General features: G+C 37.2%; 1 protein-coding gene across 5 annotated transcripts in view; it reads right to left on the reverse strand.

Annotated features, from left to right (window-relative positions):
* The window catches only part of sema6e (sema domain, transmembrane domain (TM), and cytoplasmic domain, (semaphorin) 6E), a 295,663-nt gene that overhangs the window by 93,398 nt on the left and 183,502 nt on the right, over positions 1-18,763 (reverse strand). For all 5 annotated transcript variants that reach the window (XM_056475016.1, XM_056475017.1, XM_056475013.1 and 2 more), the window contains 3 exons: positions 10,314-10,428; positions 7,924-7,981; positions 3,954-4,010 (listed from right to left, as the gene is read on the reverse strand). In XM_056475016.1, the coding sequence (XP_056330991.1) occupies positions 3,954-4,010; positions 7,924-7,981; positions 10,314-10,428 (230 nt within the window). The remainder of the gene's footprint in view (positions 1-3,953; positions 4,011-7,923; positions 7,982-10,313; positions 10,429-18,763) is intronic.

The raw sequence follows: 18,763 nt of genomic DNA on the forward strand, positions 1-18,763 counted from the left end.
GCTCTTTGTCCATTACAGTGGTCGGCAGATGGGAAGTGCCGTATCTAAACAGAGGTTGGCCCACTGGGTAGTGGATGCCATCTCCCTCGCCTTTGGGCCAGGGTGAGCCGTGTCCCCCGGGGGTGAGAGCGCACTCCATTACGGAGCATCGCATCCTCCTGGGCGTTAGCACGCGGCGCCTCTCTGACAGACATTTGTAGAGCTACGGGTTGGGTGACACCCAATACATTTGCAAGGTTACAATCTGCGAGTGGAGCCGGTTTCCTCAAGGGTATTAGGCAACCCTTGGTGATTGAGGAAACGATTCGGTTGAGGTGTCGAAACACGCTTGCTGCGCCACTCTCCCTAACCCGGAGATACGTGCGCTTTTTCAGCTTTGTCAGTTTAGTTCCCCATTTCTTTGGCGAACCCTGCAGAGTTCCTCCGAGGCCCCCAGCACCTGACTCAGCGGAGGAGTCAGGTGTTGGCCCGTTACGTTGTCGGCATGCCCGCTGGTCAGCCCGCGTTCTGGGTATAGGTGCCTGCTATGTGTGATCCCCGCTGGCGATCCCATACGTTCACACAGCCACGGTATAGTCCCCCCTTTTAGGGCAGGCTCGTGTCTTCCCTCCCCGCTAACCATCCTTATGCTAGGACCCCCCCATCTCTGGGCTGGTCCATAGATTGTCACCAGGTCTCCCCTCTGGGTAGCAGGTGAGCTCCGCAGCGTCCTCCCTATCGGGACTGAACGCTTTCCCAACGTACTGTCGTATCAAAACCTTTTTACAGGGTTATTGCGACTCCCCGAAAAATATAACCGTTTCTGAACAGGTAAGTGAGGGCCAGGGGACACGTTGGAAGACTGTGTCTCGGGGCGTTGTAGGTGCGCTTGCTCTACTGCGTGGCACACCCTTCGCCAGGGGCGCAGTAAGGTTCTTTCGTTGTGGCGTTTTCCATAGATTTCCCCATAGTGGAAGTTTCCACATAGCATTGGAGTTCCCCATCCGAAGGGGAACGCTACGGTTACTAAAGTAACCCTTCGTTCCCCGAGGGGGGGAACGGAAATGCTATGTTCCTTCGCCACAACGATTGTCCCTTAGCTGTTGAGCGTGAAAGTCTCTTCAGCTAGAAAAGGATGTCGAGCATGGCACTGGCTGCGTCTTTATAGCATGACTGATTGTCATTGACGCCAGCTGTGCACGCTGACGCTGCCAACTCATTGGCATTTCATTGGCCCGTTTTTATACTCTTTCAGATGATTGGATTCTGACGAAATCCCCATAGTGGAAGTTTCCACATAGCATTTCCGTTCCCCCCCTCGGGGAACGAAGGGTTACTTTAGTAACCGTAGCGTTACATTTTCTCGCACACATACAAAAATTGGCAAACACAAAAAAATTCTCTTGGAGTGAAATCCAAAATTCAACAGGAAGTCAGAAGTTTTTGCCATTTCCAGGCATTGTACTTAAACAAACTCTCCTAAAGATTTTTTCAACCTAATTACAAAATCTATTCATATTTCCCATTATTTTCTAATACGGATGTCCAGATCCAATGATGTGATCAGGCCCAAACACACAGTTTCAGACTCAATCAGAATCGGATTTTACCTCTTGATCAGGGCTCGAATATATATGTATGTCTGTATGTATGTATGTATGTATGAATGCATGTATGTCTGTCTGTATATATATATATATATATATATATATATATATATATATATACACACACACTGTAAAACCCAACAGTCAACTTTATCAAATGAAATGAGTGTTGTTAACTCAAAATTTACTGAAAGTTTTGAACTCAGTTTTGAAGGTAAAGAGTTCATTAAATACCTCATTAACTTAAATGGAGTAAGTTCACAGTACTCATATAAATTAGTTTTTTTTTAAACTCAAATGGTTTGTAGCAATCTGTTTCCTCAAACGGTGTGAGTTGCCTTAACTTATTGGGTTTTACAGTACTCAGTTAGTTTGAGTTCTCTTCATTTATTGGGTTTTACTGTGCTCAAATTGCACTAAAGTCCAAAAGTGTAGAATTTATGTTATTTATTACTTGATTGTACAAGCTACCTCACAAAAGTGCTCTGTTTGTTATTAGAGTTGTTGAATGTTAAAATAAGGTGAATCAAATAAAAAATGGATCCGTTTCTTTGCTCTTTTTTTTTTTTTTTTTTAATGTATTACAGAAGTATCAGATCGGGTAGATATTCAAAATCAGATGACTAACTCAGACTCGAGGGTAAAAAACCTGATCGGGACAGCCCTATTTTCTAATATTTATTGTATAACCATTCATACAGTGTATACATTTATACCAGTTATAATTATTCAGCTGATGTAAAAGTGCCTCTAAAAGAGTACAAAAACTACTAACGAATGTAATCATTAAATAGAAACGCATTGTTTTAAACTCAAAAAATGTATGAAAATTGAGTTTCAAGTGTCAATTTGTGTTCTTTTATCTGCGAGAATAATCAAGAATACAGCTGTTATTGACTGAATTTTGACTGAAAAACACAAAACAGTCAGTTACAGTGGGAGGTTTTGCAAAAGTGCAGAGGTTATGCCAGAATAAATGTTTCCTATCAACAACAAATAGTTTCTTGTTGAGGTTGGGAAGAGTTTGAGGCCAGGTCAAAGGGAACATTGTTCCCTGACAACCACTGAAGACCATAGACTTTCATTATGCGAATGTGTTACGAATAGAGATGCAACGATTATACATTTTAGTTTGTACGAATAATCACAGTTATCATGATTATTATGCCTCCATTAATTTCAAAACACTACTGTACTTGTTTAGAGAATCACATGAAAACTTATATTTTAAAGTATTATTTACTGCTGCTCAGTAACCAAATAATAAAGCACAAAATAATATCAAAAACAAACAATAGTCCATTTAAAAATTGGACTTGAAAGTAAGTGAAATTTTTTTTTGGCATTTAAAGATAAGTAACAATTTTAGACTGAAAATAAATAATTCTAAGCAACATATTAGCAAAGAATTTCCCTTTTAAAGAGAAAAAATGTAGTCAAAGGCTGCTGAACCTCTGTCTGAAAGGCACTTTTGATCAACTAGATTACAAAATTGTTTGATATTTTTCCCTTTGATTTTTTTTCTTTGGAGCAGAAATGTGTATATTCCATAGAAAGCATGAAGCTGATTGATCCAGTTCTTGTCATGTGACTCGCAGCATTCTTTCAACTAGGAGTGCCTGGAAAGCGTAAGTGCATTGCGCTGCGCACACGGTCAATTCCAAGCTGCGCACCTCCATTGGAAATAACGAACTTACGCGTGCAAAAGACGAAATATGTAAACAGCTCTTAGTTAATAGCCTAAGCCATAGTTGATCCAGTGTTCTAGGGTTTTAGCCTCGGTGAACAAGCTTGGAAACTTTAACTAGCGCACAGTTGATGTAATTTTGTTTATTTGCAGAAGTTTTGTTCCATGAGAAGCTTTTACGATTAATTAACCGTGATGAATTAAAGCACGGTTAATAGTGAAATCGGTTAATCGTTGCATCCCTAATTACGAATCTACATATATCTGTTACAGAAATGAACTGGAATTGTTGATAATCAATCATTTTTTTTCTTGTGCATTTGAATCTTTTTAACTTTGGAGAGCTTCACATTTAACACGGCATGAAAATTACTATTGGATTTGTTTTTAAAATGATTTCCTTGAAATAATCAGTGCATTTACAGTTGAATAGCATTCTACCACTTCTTTTCCAATATTTACTACCAATCCATTCATAGAGACAGCTACAATCTGAATGATAAATGATAAATTGGTCAATTTATATGCCAGTCAGACCGTCTCTTCCAACAACCAGACCTGCCGTTGAGATGGAAATCTGGTTACGCGAGACTAATAACCACCAAATGCAATAGTTACTGACTTCTATCACACAATTACAGGAAGAAAGTGAAAGAGGAATGAAAGAGCTGTATACTCACGCTGTTTTTCCCCCTGACTGTGCATTTCTCCACATCTTTTGTCTTCCATGTCAGTTTCTGCCACACAAACAAACAATCATAGGCTCATCAATATTCTCAACAGCTTCAATGGGGAAATCTCATTTACTTCAATAAGCATCACACAAAACAAACATAAAAAATAGGAAAGAGAGACAGACATGGAGGACTGAGCAACAAGGAGGGGGGAAAAAAAGATCCCTCAGGTTGTTAACAAGCCTTTTTCAGGATTGCGTGTGTATGTGTGTCTGGGTGCTTGCTGGTGTCATTAGGTCAGGCTGTATTGCAGAGATTTACTGAGCCGCCCCATGTCAGCCCACCCAACAGGAACAGCAGGCAATCAACACCCCCTCACCTACCCCCAACCACACACACACACACATACCATGACAAGCTAAAAACAACACTCTCGCTAACACAACTATTTGCTGCAGTGACATCTTACTCTCAGCAGTTGAGATATTAATGTCAGAGACACCCAAAGGATAACAAGAAGAAAGACTGAGCAATCTCTCCATAAGCAGACCGCTTCATAAACAATAACACTGCTGTTAACAACAACATGAAGGAAAACATCAACAAACTGTTTGAAATTCTCGCATTCAGATCTCAAAAATGGCCTGTTTATAAAAACGTAAAAGTCTTCGTGAGATCAAAACAATGTTTTTAAGATGTTTAGTATCAGTACGTCAGTCTTAGGGACATCTATAAGCTAGTATGCTAGTGTTACAAAAAGAACATATAAACATCCAAGGTATATACAGGATTCAGAGAGTGAAATTCAATACCTTTTAAGACCTTTTTAAGACTCTTTCCATACATTTTAAGACCTCATCGGCACTTTAGGCTTCAACTGATAACGTTAGTGACATTTTAACTTAGTCTATAGTATATTCACTAAATACTTATTGTAAGAAACATTATTCATGTAATGAATAAAAATGCTAATCCATCAGTTGGCGCGATATAGAACTTTTTTTTTGTTGCAGCATGGAGGGTGCTATAGTGACCAGTGTCTTCTGGTAGGATGCTTAGAATTTCCATTTACAGCATTAACAACTGGTAAATCTTGATCCGAAAATGGTTGACAATACTATTTTGAGTGGCTTATGGAGTGTTTTTTTGAAAGATGTGTGTTAAAGCTTTTATACTTCCGTCTGTTCTCCTAATTCAGCGTCTGCTGTCAGATCAGATGCTGAAATACAGCGTCAGTGTTCCTGACCTGTCTGCTGTACTCTACCAAAGACTATAGAATACACTAGACATGCCACTCGTATCTTTTTGAAAGGGGAAACGTAACGGTTAAAGTCAATATGGTGAATAAAGCCCCTCCCGCTAGTACTGGAGCCAATCCCAGACTGACCATACTCCGGGGCAGGGGCTCGGACCGGACGTGAGTTTCTGCAGACTTTGTGTGATTTGGATGTTTAGAAACGAAACTTATGAGACAGATGTTGCTTAATTTTATTGCTGATTCCTAAAATGATATTTAATCATAAGCTTGTCAAGCAATTTTGGAGATTTTTATGACTCTTCATTTAGACAGAATGCCCGAGCATAATGCCCGAGAGGCATTTCAAGGATGGCTGCTGAGTGAAATGACTTGCCTTAAAGGGACTTTGACTGTACTCAGCAGCACTTCAATATAGGTCACTGCATTATAGAGCAAACCGTATTACTGGCATGAAACTTAACAGATATGTAACGTTAAGTCATGCTATTTCCAAAAAATAAAAGCGTTTCATTTAGTTAGTTTGTATTGTGTAGTATTTACCATGGTATGTGTTTTTCTGTCATTTCAAAATGCCACTTTATTTTCCCTTTGTGCCAGTTTTTCAATCAATGTGTTAGCGGGACAGTATGCATGTCTGTCAAACATTTTGGTGAATTACAGTACATTTGTTTGAGTTGGTAATGTAGACCATTTCAATGTGTTCATGTCATTGGCCCATGAACATTTCCTGCTTGTTATCAAACTATTTCATAACTGTAACAAGAGGCAATTTAATCATAACTTTATGTTAAAACAGCCATCATAACATTACTTATCATTATGTGGACCTTTTTGGATTCTCAGAAACTATAGAGATTAAAAATGTAGAACAGGAAATGCATTGGGACCATTGTATTTGTTTGGATGCCTTAAAATGGTCTATATTGGATAAAAAGAAAAAAAAAAAATCACTTTTGTGATGACGAGGCTCCATTTAAATGGCACAAGATGCCACCTGACAATAAGGGTAAATGACTCCCAGATGTTGTTTTTCATTTCTATTAGATCACATTTTTTAAATGACCAGTTCAGAAGGTGGCACTGATCAATAGCAGAATTAGTTAAACGTAGTAGACCTTAAAAGCAAGTAAAATAGATTAAAATTAAAATTATTGAAATTAAGTTTATTGTTTTTTATTTGTTTGACGTCAATTCATACTTCAGTTTCTCATCAAATCTTTTGACCAATCAAATACGCTTTATCCGACATGCCCCACCCCCTTTATGAGACTTCCACTTTGTTTTTTATTTGATGAGCTTGACCTCCCTCATTGATAGAACTATAATAAAACAAAGTGCTATTGGCTGTTTTTTTAAGGGAAGGAGCTACCTTTAACAAAGACTATAGAATACACCAGACTGTCACTCATATAGACCATTTTGAGGGATGTGAACAAAAACAATAGTCCCAACGTGTTTCCTGTTTTACATTTTTAATTTCTACAGCTTCTAAGAATCCAAAAAGAGCCACATAATGATAATGTTATGATAGCTGTTTTAACATTAAGTTATTACTGAATTGCCTTTTGTTACAGTTATGAAATAGTTTGACAACAAGCAGGAAATGTTCATGGGTCAATGACATGACCACATTGAAATGGTCTATAGTTTTGAATGGGGAAAAGTGTAACAGTCAACATGAAGTCCCGCCTACTAGTACAGGAGCCAATCAGCGATTGCTATAGACTGACGAATCTCCGGAGAAGGGGCTTGGACCAGCAGTGAGTTTCTGCAGATTTCGTGTGATTAGAATGTTTAGAAATAAAACTAAAGACACGATTGTTGTTTAATTTTATTGGTGATTCCTAATATCAAATTGAATCGTAAGGCAAGCAATTTTGGAGAATTTAATGTTTCCCCATTAAGACAGAATGTCTGAGCAAATCACCCGAGTGGCGTTTTAAAGATGGCCGCTAAGTGAAATGACTTGCCTTAAAGGGACTCTATGCCTCACCATGTCTTCATGTTTCAGTTGAAAATTTGTCACACATTAATGCACATTTCAAAGCTAATCATGGAACCATTAACAACAACAAAAAGTATGTAGTATTGTGGTAGGACAAAATAATAACTTTAAAGGAAATATGTAGACAATTAATACAATTTTAGCTTAATTTTTTTAAATATTTTATGGCTTACATGAAAACGCATTAAAACAAAACACGATGCACTGCAAAATGCTGTTAAATGTTTGAAAGCGGTATGGTTACACATTTCAGGTTGTTTTGAGAACCACCCATAAATTCAGGCTTCAGGTTTTCAGTAAATGTTATAACTCATTTCACATACACTGAGCTTGGCTAGCCATAATACATTTCATTAATAAAAAAAATCTCACTCTAGAGTCTAGAGTATAACGGTACACTTCATTCCAAGTGGCACACGGAAGGCAGAAAATGCTTGTGTATAACTAAATCACAGTGTTTTTTTAATGTAAGAGACCTTGACTAACATTTCAAGTGGACCTCGGGGAAAATAGACAATGCCATAAAAGTGTAGAATATGCGTCTTTTAAAGCCACCATAAAGAGAATTGCTCATTTGAAAAATGAGATTTTTGAATGGACCTTCCCCAAAGACGAATAAAAGGGTCTATTCTAACACCGCAGTGCTGATCTAAGTGGAGGAAAAAAAACATTAGAGATGACTGAAACAGCAAGTTAAGAAAAGGTGAGCTCACCTGTTGGGGGACGATGCGCTCCAATGAAGCACTGAGGTTAATGGCAAAAACGTGATCTCTACAGAGACAGAAAGAGAGAGACAGAAATGACATTATTAGTTTTAAATTCACAAAATGAAAGTTCTTTATTAGCACTGATGGTTCCACGAGGATCCTTTAAAAAGGAATATATTCTTTCCTCTTATTTTCATTAGAGGAAAAATAATTCAATTCATAATAATTATTATATCAAAGCAGCTTTAGAAAAGGTTTTGCACATTATTGTATTACAATCAAAATGAGAAAAGTTAAGCTGTTAGATGCCATAACTTTATTAGTTGCTAAAAAATTAACTAGTAACTAATAGTTTTTAACAGTTAAAGTTATTATATATAAGCATAGTTGACCTGCAGTTATATAGTATATAGGTGATGTCATTGTGTGCATATTACACAGTACATAGTATGTAGGTGATGTCATTGTGTACATTGAGTGCACTGCAGATTAGCCTCACGCTAAGGAGAGGTTTGGAACAAACAAATCACTGAACAAATCATGTGGGAGTCATTGGGATGAATAGGTAAAAAAAAAATGCTTATTACAAGACAATGACATTTTTTTTTTCTTTTTACCTTGCATTAGCCTGTTGTTGAAGACCCCCAAAACCAAATTCACTCTCCGGCCACTATATTAGGTACTCCTGTCCAACTGCTTGTTAATGCAAATTTCTAATCAGCCAATCACATGGCAGCAACTTAATGCATTTATGTATTTAGACATGGTCAGGATGATCTGCAGCAGTTTAAACTGAGCATCAGAATGGGGAAGAAAGGTGATTTAAGTGACTTTGAATGGGGCATGGTTGTTGGTGCCAGATGGGCTGGTTTGAGTATTTCAGAAACTTTTAATCTACTGGGATTTTCATGCACAACCATCTCTAGGGTTTACAGGGAATGGTCAGAAAAACAGAAAATATCCAGTGAGTGGCAGTTATGTGGGCGCAAATGCCTTGATGATGCCAGAGGTCAGAGGAGAATGGCCAGACTGGTTCTGGCTGATCTGAGGTGTGCAGAAGAGCATCTCTGAATCCACAACACGTTGAACCTTGAGGTGGATGGATTACAGCAGCAGAAAACCACACCGCATGCCTCTCCTGTCAGTTAATAACAGGAAACTGATGCTAGAATGCACACATTCTCACCAAAAACCGGACATTTGATGATTGGAAAAACTTTCTGCTGCGACATTCGGATGGTAGGGTTAGAATTCGGTACCAACATCATGAAAGCATGGATCCATCCTGCCCTGAATCAATGGTTTAGGCTGGTGGTGGTGGTGTAATGGTGTGGGGGATGTTTCCTTGGCTCACTTTGGGACCATTTGAGCATCATGTCAACACCACAGCCACAGAGTATTGTTGCTGAACATGTCTATCCCTTTATGACCACAGTGTACCCATCTTCTGATGGCTACTTCCAGCCAGATAAAAAGGCATGTCATAAAGCACGAATCATCTCAGACTGGTTGTTTGAACATGACAGTGAGTTCAATGTGCTCAAATGGCCTCCACAGTCACCAGATCTCAATCCATTGAGCACCTTTGGGATGTGGTGAAACATGAGATTCTCATGATGGATGTGCAGCTGACAAAATCTGCAGCAACTGCATGATGCTATCATTTCAATATGACCAAAATCTCTGAGGAATATTTCCAGTACCTTGTTGAACCTATGCCACGAAGAATTAAGGCAGTTCTGAAGGCAAAATGGGGTCCAACAAAGTACTAGTAAGGTGTACCTAATAAAGTGGCTGGTGAATATATCACCTTTTATAATGCATAATAGGGGCTCTTTAAGTGTATGTGTTGTCACAGGTCTTGGTCTTGGAAAAATACATCTCTGGTTTCTCCAGAATATCTTTGTGAAGTTTCAGCTCAAAATAGCCCATACATCATTTATTATATCCTAGTAAAATGTGTGTGAAAAAACTGAAAAATACACTGTTTGTCCATGTCCCTTTAAATGTAAAACCCCTTTATGTATCTTCCTGGTGCCTTTATTTTTAAGAGTACTTGAGAATCTGGGCTTCTTTTCTTTCAGTAAATAACAATACAGTGGCAATAACACCTTGTGCTGAATTGAAGCAGGTTGAGGGACAGTGCTGAAGAGGCAGAGAGTGAAGTGTCATCAGTCTGCAATCCTGCTCTGAATGAGACTGATTGGCCCAATCACACGACCCTTATCATTAGCGTGTGGGGTCTTATCTCTGCGGGCATCTGGAGAAACAGCACTGGTGTGCTTGGATCTGGAGCTCCCGGTCGATGCTGCATCTCAAGTCTCTAAAATGTGTGTGGTTGTGTTGGTGTGTGTGTGTTTGCAGTGTAAGCGTGTGATTGAACTGACACGACGTACCTCGCAGCAATGTAGACCATGTGGTTAATCCGCAGCATCCTCTGAAAATCCAGGCCCAGTCTGGCAGTGTCGTTATCTGACATGTTCCCCTGGAAACTAGGGTACAGGTAGGTGTCTTCACAGTGGTGCAAAGAGAGAGAGAGGGGGGGGGAAACTCTGTGTTAAAATCAGGCAGAATCTCTCTCGAAGCCTCATGACAATGAATACGCTTACATGGACATCAGTAATTAAATTATTTGCCTCAATCTGAAGAAGACAATAATATGATTAAGGTGTTTACATGAGTTGCTTTTTGAATGTTCCTTTCATGATCCCGTTTTATCTTTTATAGCACATAATTTGATTAATATCATTGCATCGCCACGCTATCCATATTTCCTTCAGAGTTTCATGTAATTTCGGGTGTTTCATTTTTAATTTGTTAACCTTAACTGCAGTTTGGAAGTTTCACTTTCATTCAGGAACATTTCATGAATGCCCCTGTGACAAATTGGATAAAATGAGATAAAACAGCCGCATGGGATCAAAACAAAAACTCTGCATTTTGCGATGCATGAGTCTGTGGTCCTTCGGTAGGTGCAAAGAATAGTGTCAAACAGCAGTGTGTATGGACTTTCTTGTCGCAAAATGCAGCAAAAATCTTACATGACGGTAATAGTTTAATTGCAGTGCTTACATGTCTGTACTGCACTTCAATAATGCGACTAAAATAGGCATACTCCACATATCTTAATTCAATTTCTGTTTATTACGATTATGACCTTAATTGGATTAAATGATTCAAAAATCACTGTTTACATGGTAGACTCTTAATCAGAGTATTGTCTTAATCGTATTAAAATCTGATTTTTGAGTCCATGTAAACATGCTCAGAGATGCAGAGATTATTCTTAACAAAAAATCAACTTTTTAAAGAAAATATTATAATAGATATACAGTTGAGGACAAAATTAGCAGAGCAAAATTGTTTAACAGAGCAAAGACATTTTCACAGTATTTTGATATTACAGTATTTATAGCCAAAGCGACTCATCTTTGACATTGTGCTAGAAATTAATCTTCTTAAGTGTATATATGTATAATTTTTTTTTCATTTTCTGAAATGAAAGCGGTTTTAAATATTCTACAGTTGAAGTCAGAATTATTAGCCCCCGTTAATTTTCCCCAATTTCTTTTTGTCGGAGATATTTTTTCAACACATTTCTAAACATAATAGTTTTAATAACTCATTTCTAACAACTGATTTATTTTATCTTTGCCTTGATGACAGTAAATAATATTTTACTAAACATTTTTCAAGACACCTCTATACAGCTTAAAGTGACATTTAAAGGCTTAACTAGGTTAATCAGGTTAACTAGGCAGGTTAGGGTAATTAGGTAAGTTATTGTATAATGATGGTTTGTTCTGTAGACTGTCGAAAAAAAATCAGCTTAAAGGGGCTAATAATTTTGATCTTAAAATGGTTCATAAAAAAAAAAAAAAAAAAAAAAACTGCTTTTATTCTAGCTGAAATAAAACAAAGAAGACTTTCTCCAGAAAAAAAAATATTATCAGACATACTGTGAAAATTTCTTTGCTCTGTTAAACATAATTTGGGAAATATAAAAAAAAAAAAAAAAAAAAAAAAAAAAAAAAAAATCAAAGGGGGGCTAATAATTCTGACTTGAACTGTATATTATTAGCCCCCTTAAGAAATTTACGTATATATTTTTGACTGGCTCTAGAAAAAAAAAAAAAAAAAAACACTTATCCAGTAACCTGCCTAATTAACCTAACTTGCAGAGTTAACTTATTATAGCTTCTTGCAAAATAACTAGTAAAATATTATGTATTGTCATCATGGTAAAGACAAAAGATTAGTCATTAGAAATTGCTCATTAAAATGATTATGTTTAGAAATGTGTTACTATTTTTTTTATCTCTGTTAAACAGCACATGGGACATATTTTAAAAGGAATTAAAATTCAATAGGAGGGCAAAGAATTTTGACTTCAGCTGTATGTTAATAACAAAGTATTGGAGTGTACTGTACATATTCACACGGACATGCCTAATTCAATATGCTTAAAAATATTTAACTGAGTCTCATGAAATTTTAAATGTGTGTGCGCAAATTGTTGGAATATCTAATCAATTCCATGTGCGTTCAATAAAAAAGGTCAGGCAGAGGTTTTTCTTCAATGTCAAAAATATTAGTAATTTATCGGATACAAATGAATAATTCGATTCACAGAATTCTGTTATCCTCAATGCAATGCAAAAGCTACATTCAGGGGTGCGCAACAGTTTTCATTTCCTGACTTTAACTTTTATAGGCAGCTGATATTAACAGGTGGAGTTTAGTGGAATTCGTCACTTGTCAATTATTCTCCAGTCGTACATTGGCTGCACCCATAAATATGTCATTTTTTTCCTACAAATCTCGGCACAACATGAAAAGCATAAGACTTCTCAACTGCACATATTCTGTGTTTAGTTTCAACCCATCTCTGCTCACAGGAAGTTTTGCTGCAAAGCTCAAGTTAATTTTAGATAATCATGCCTTTGCATTTCTATCAGCATCGTCTACTTCCGCAAAAATGCTTCATTAGTATGCATTCCACAATAAAATATATATCACTTCAACAATATTGTATTCTTTGTATTGTATTGTATTCTTTTAGCGTATCAATTCCAGAATATAAAAACAAAAATGTAGCATAAAATTTTTTTAATATTTATTTAATTTTAAGTTTAAGTAAAAAATGATGAAAAAAAATCTATAAATGTTTATAGGTTACATTTATTAGATTTAATTTTAATGTAAAGTTTTAGCAGTTTTTTGTTTTGATATCAAATTTATAGTCTATATAGTTTTTATATTTTTACATAAACATTTTAGTTGCTTTAATTGAAGAAAAAAATTTGATTAACTAAAATGTATTAAAATATTTCCTCTAAAACTAGCTGAAGCTAAATTGTCACTTAGGAAATAATATTTATATTTAAAAAAAAAGTGACAGAATTCTGCAGTGTGGTGGTTTGACCCAATCATTTCCAGGTGGATTTAATAATAAAATAACCCTCCCACACCAATGTTTATAGTAGTTCATATCACAAATCTAATTTTGCTCCAAGCGGTGTTGATGTGTACGTGTGTTTACACTCACAAACATCTTCGCTAATTAATCTCATTTACACCTCAATAGATTAATTTCTAGCACAATGTCAAAGATGAGTCACTTTGACTTGCTCTTCTTTCAAAGGCTAAGTGGGTCGCACAACATTTTCAGACCCGCAGAGAGGTCCACAATGACCTGTGGGACCTTTCATTTGCAGGCCCATTTAGAAACCGTGCACTGTACAAAAAAGCAGAAGACACTGTGTGACAACTATGACCTCGAGGTGAAAAGAAAATCTGGACTTTTAATAATTCCTATTCCTGCGGCTATTCAACGATTACTGAATTATTCGAGTTTTTCAGAGCCCGGCAGACCACAGGTGGCCACCGTAGGAGCCCAAGCTCGCTCTGGTGTTCAGAAGATACAGTAAACAAACTTGTAAGGGTTAAATTGGAGCAGAAACTTCACTCTCTTCTCAAAGAGACCGACTGGGTAAACAGCATCATCTGATCTCGGCGGGATCATCACTCAATAAAGATCACCCAGAGTGTCTGCTGAACCAGTGATATGAGAAGCATACTTCAATCTGCACGAAGCTCCGAAAAAACATTGAGCGTCAATGAATATTTGAGAATTCTTCAAAATAATTCAAGATTATTCCACCGAACTGGAGCGGTACATTTCAAATTCATTTCACATTATTAAAAAAAAACTCAACTTAGATATTAAAACAGCATACATGCTCTGACTTTGTAAATGGGTACAGAAAGTTCTGGCAGAAACTGGGCATTGCGGATTCAATTACTGAGGATCAAACACTGCAGACTTTAAAGGATAGTGGCTAAGTATAAACATTTAAACTTACAGTTCATTTGTATTTTGTTGGCGATCCTTAAATGGGGACTTTTAATATGTTATTAGATGATTCACGTTCCCAACACACCCAATACGATATTTTTGGTATAATCTATTGTTAAACTTCATGATATTTTAGTTAATTGTATTTTGTATAGTTTATTTTCTGAAACATTGACTTAGTGTGCGAGATCATGGCAAAACACTCTAAAATAATAGAAATATTAGAAATGAGTTGCACAGATGCACATCATCAGTAATGGGATAAACAGCGCTACTAATGGAGTTCATTTTTTTCAGTAACGAGTGATGAAGCAAATTACAATGCTGTTACCGTTACTGACAATAAAACATGGCATCATATAAATGATTTAGAATTTTCAGTAACTGAGCTACCTTTAACAGTTTTCATCTGAGCAGACTTTCTCATCGGTGATGGGGCACATAACTGATGATGTTTGGTGTGTGCTTTGGGGGTTGGGACAACCACATAACTGATGATGACTGGCTAAGAACGCATGTGAGATGGAGCCACTTCATCAAAGCAAATAAAAATACTTTTGCAGTGTTCTGACATGCGAAAATAATCAAATTAGTTCTATCAAAACTAGTCAATCATGTCAATTACATTTCCCTTTCACTAACTTGTGTGAGTGAAGGCAGCATCCAGTCATACGGCATTAGTGTAATCAAATCAGCTAAAATTTGAATATTTGTTGAAAGAAACACACTGAAATGCATCAAATCTGATTCAAGTGCTTAATATATTTTTATAATGTGGAAAGATTTAAATGCTATTTTTATATTTTATAGAAATATAAAAATACTCTACAATATTCTAAATAATACTCAAAAAACAATATCACAATATTTATAGTAATAATTATAGTATTATTTATAATAATACTGTATATTTATATTCTGTTTTTGCTGCATTTTTAGAAGTAATTTATTCTAATACTAATTATTTATTTATTTTTATTAATGCTAGGCACAGATCAATTGCATTCACAATAAAAGTTTATTTTGACTTAATATATGTGTGTGTATATTATAGTTCAGATGTAAAAATCTCTAAATGCCGCCTAAATGGCCTCCTAAATGAGCATATTCCTCAGCCTCCTTTGTTTATGTTGAGTTTTTGTACTTTAAAGACAATGAAAAGAACCTATTCATCACTATAAAAGTAAAATTACTGAGTCCACAAACAGGGGTCGGTGAAAAATCCTCAAGAAACACGGACGCAATCAACAAGGATGCCGTGTTTTTGTTAAAGCTTGTTATTATGCTGTTTTTCGCCCAATATTGTGTGGGCTGCACCAAGGCCACAGGGCTGATGGGACCTTCTATGATGGAGGGAGAAAGAGACTAGTATCAAAATATGCAAATGCACCGACTGCAGCAACAATCGGTGATTCAGTTTCTGTGTACACTCCACAATCAAATGAATTCCTGAAAATTAAGACAGTGCCACTATCAAACTGTACATTAAAATGTGTCATGTGTACAGAAGCAAACAAAACAACTATTTGTTAAAGCTGTTGCGCTACTTGCTGACAGCTCCTCTGAGCCACGGTGCAAGGAAATCACAGCAATGGAGGAACCTGTCTTGATTCATTTGCATATTTTGATATGGTCTCTCTGCGCTAAAGTTGCTCCCACCAGCCCTGCGCTCCAGAACAAACCCATACATTACAGTCCAGGCCAAACACTTTCTTTAAAAACCATCACCTTAATGAGCAAAAACAAAACATTAGCGGTGCATGTTGCAGTTTTTACTCCCTTAAAATAGTTTGAAGCGAGCAGAGCAAGACACCTGAATGTGGCTCCAGTCTGAATGTGGTCTTGGTCATCTAATGGGTTTAAAGGTTACACTGTGTAAAGGTGTTAGCACACGGCAAAGTCTCAGGATGTTAAAGCACACACACATACAGAATATAGTAAGCACATAAACACACACATACAGTACACAGGTGGAAATGGTTGATAAATGGGTCTCATTACGCGTGTGATGTTCTTTTTTGGAGAGCTCTATTAGCCCAGCTATCTGTACAGCAGTGGCTCTGAAGCTCTGAGTCCAGCTCTCACAAATGTGCTCCACTCGTCTCAGCAGAACAAAGACCCCTGCAGAGCTCTCGTACCTGCTCAAACATGACCCTCGAGTCACCCCTGTCAATCATGGGACATCCATCATGCAGGTTTTTTTTGTTTTTTTTACTTTTTGAAAGCTTTAATGAAAGGGAAAGTGGGACCTCGAGCTAGATTTGAAATACTGCCATCATTTACTCATGTCATTTCAAACCTGTATCAGGTTCTTTCATCCATCCATCCATCCATCCATCTATGATGGATGGATGGATGGATGCAAAAACATGATAGGAAAGAGTTGTGGGGATGATAGATTGGATGGATGGATGGATGGATGGATAGATGGGTCGTATGGATGGATGCAAAGACATGAATAGAAGGAGTTGTGAGGATGGATGGATTGTGAATGTATAAGATGAATGGGTTGATAAATGATGAATGGAAAGAGCTGGATGGATGGTTGAATCCATCTCTATAATATCAGCCATCAATCAATTTATCTTTTTTTCCTTTCACCCATAGCATTCCATCCATCAACTTAATCAACCCTGCAAATCGTCTATCTTTTTATCAGTTCATACATAAATTCTTTCTGTTCATCCATCTTTATTTTTTCAACCCAAAGATACATACACATATTCTATCTATCTATCTATCTATCTATCTATCTATCTATCTATCTATCTATCTATCTATCTATCTATCTATCTATCTATCTATCTATCTATCTATCTATCTGTCTGTCTGTCTGTCTGTCTGTCTGTCTGTCTGTCTGTCTGTCTGTCTGTCTGTCTGTCTGTCTGTCTGTCTCTGTCATCCATCCATCAATCCATCTCTTTCCATCCATCATTCATCAACCCTTTCATCTTTCTATTAATCAATCAATACATCTACAATTCATCCACCTATCACCCCCCATCCATAATCCTCACATCTCCTTTGATTTATTTCTTAGCATCTATCCAACAATCTATCCATACAGCTCATGCATCAACCCATTCATCTTTCTATCAATCAGTCCATACATCCACAATCCATTCATCAAAAAACATCCATCCATCATTCATCAACCCATTTATCTTTCTATTTATCAATCAATACATCCACAAACCATCCAGCCATATTCCACACATCTCCTTCCATTCATGTCTTTGCATTTATCCAACTATCCATCCATCCAGCTCTTTCCTTCCATCATTCATCAACCCATTCATCTTTCTATCAATCAATTAATCCATCCATCCATCCATCCATCCATCAACCCATTCATCTTTCTATTAATCAATCAATAGATCTACAATCCATCCATCCATCCATCCATCAACCCATTCATCCTTCTTTTAATCATTCAATCCATCCACAATCCATCCATCCATAATCCACACATCTCCTTCCATTCATGTCTTTGCATTCATCCAACCATCCATCCAACCATCAATCCATACATCCGCAATCTATACATCCACACACCCGCAAACCTTACATCCATACATCCGCAAACAATTGCTCAATACATCCGCAATCTATCCATCCATCCATCCATCCATGCACCACAAGCATTCAAGGTAAAATCATGTTTTTTGGTTTCCTAAAAAACCCGATGAACGGTACATGTCTAGACTACGAGCTGTCAGCAAAACATCAACATAAACTGAACACTTCCATCACACCTCATTTGTAATTGAGTCGGCCTGTCCACACCCTGCTGTTTGCTACATAGCCAAACTGAGGAGTTTATACTTGCCAATTAGTAACAACCTCACAGCGGCTCAGAGTGAAACTGCTCATCAGACCCACTGGGTTTGGAAACTGGGGAGTAGCGTGGGGCTGAAAATCGGGATGGGGTAGATTAGGGCTGGGAACAGGAAGGTGGAGTGAGGATGGACTTGGCAAGCCGTGCCTGCTGATATACGCATTTGGCGTGTGAAGCTCTTTACGCCTGCCAAGATCTGATTGCTTGGCAGGCGGTTTACTTTTAAGCTCCGGGTACAGTTTAATGCGCCTATTGCTATATATCACGCAAGATAAAACATTCATAATTCTGACTGCCGTGATTGAATTACGAATCTATGAAAAAACAAACGAAGGTTTTAACACTTGACTAAAGTTGGAAACAAATGGAATAATGTCAGTGGAATAATGTCACTTTTATGCCAGAAACTGCAGCGCTCAGTGGTATTTCAGAGTAGGGGCGGCATGATATTGGAAAAACCTGACATTGTGATATTTGGTTTTGCTGCGATATATATTGAGATATGAATATAATTTAATCAGATGAGTTGAGGTCTATTTGGAAGGATTTTATTAATGTAAATAGACTGTTGTGATTAAGTATTTTTCTATGCAGTGCATCTGAACTCAGAATTATTAGCCATCATCAATTGTTAGCCCTTTCCCAGAGAT

Source organism: Danio aesculapii, chromosome 16 (assembly GCF_903798145.1).
Source record: "Danio aesculapii chromosome 16, fDanAes4.1, whole genome shotgun sequence".
Taxonomy (NCBI): domain Eukaryota; kingdom Metazoa; phylum Chordata; class Actinopteri; order Cypriniformes; family Danionidae; genus Danio; species Danio aesculapii.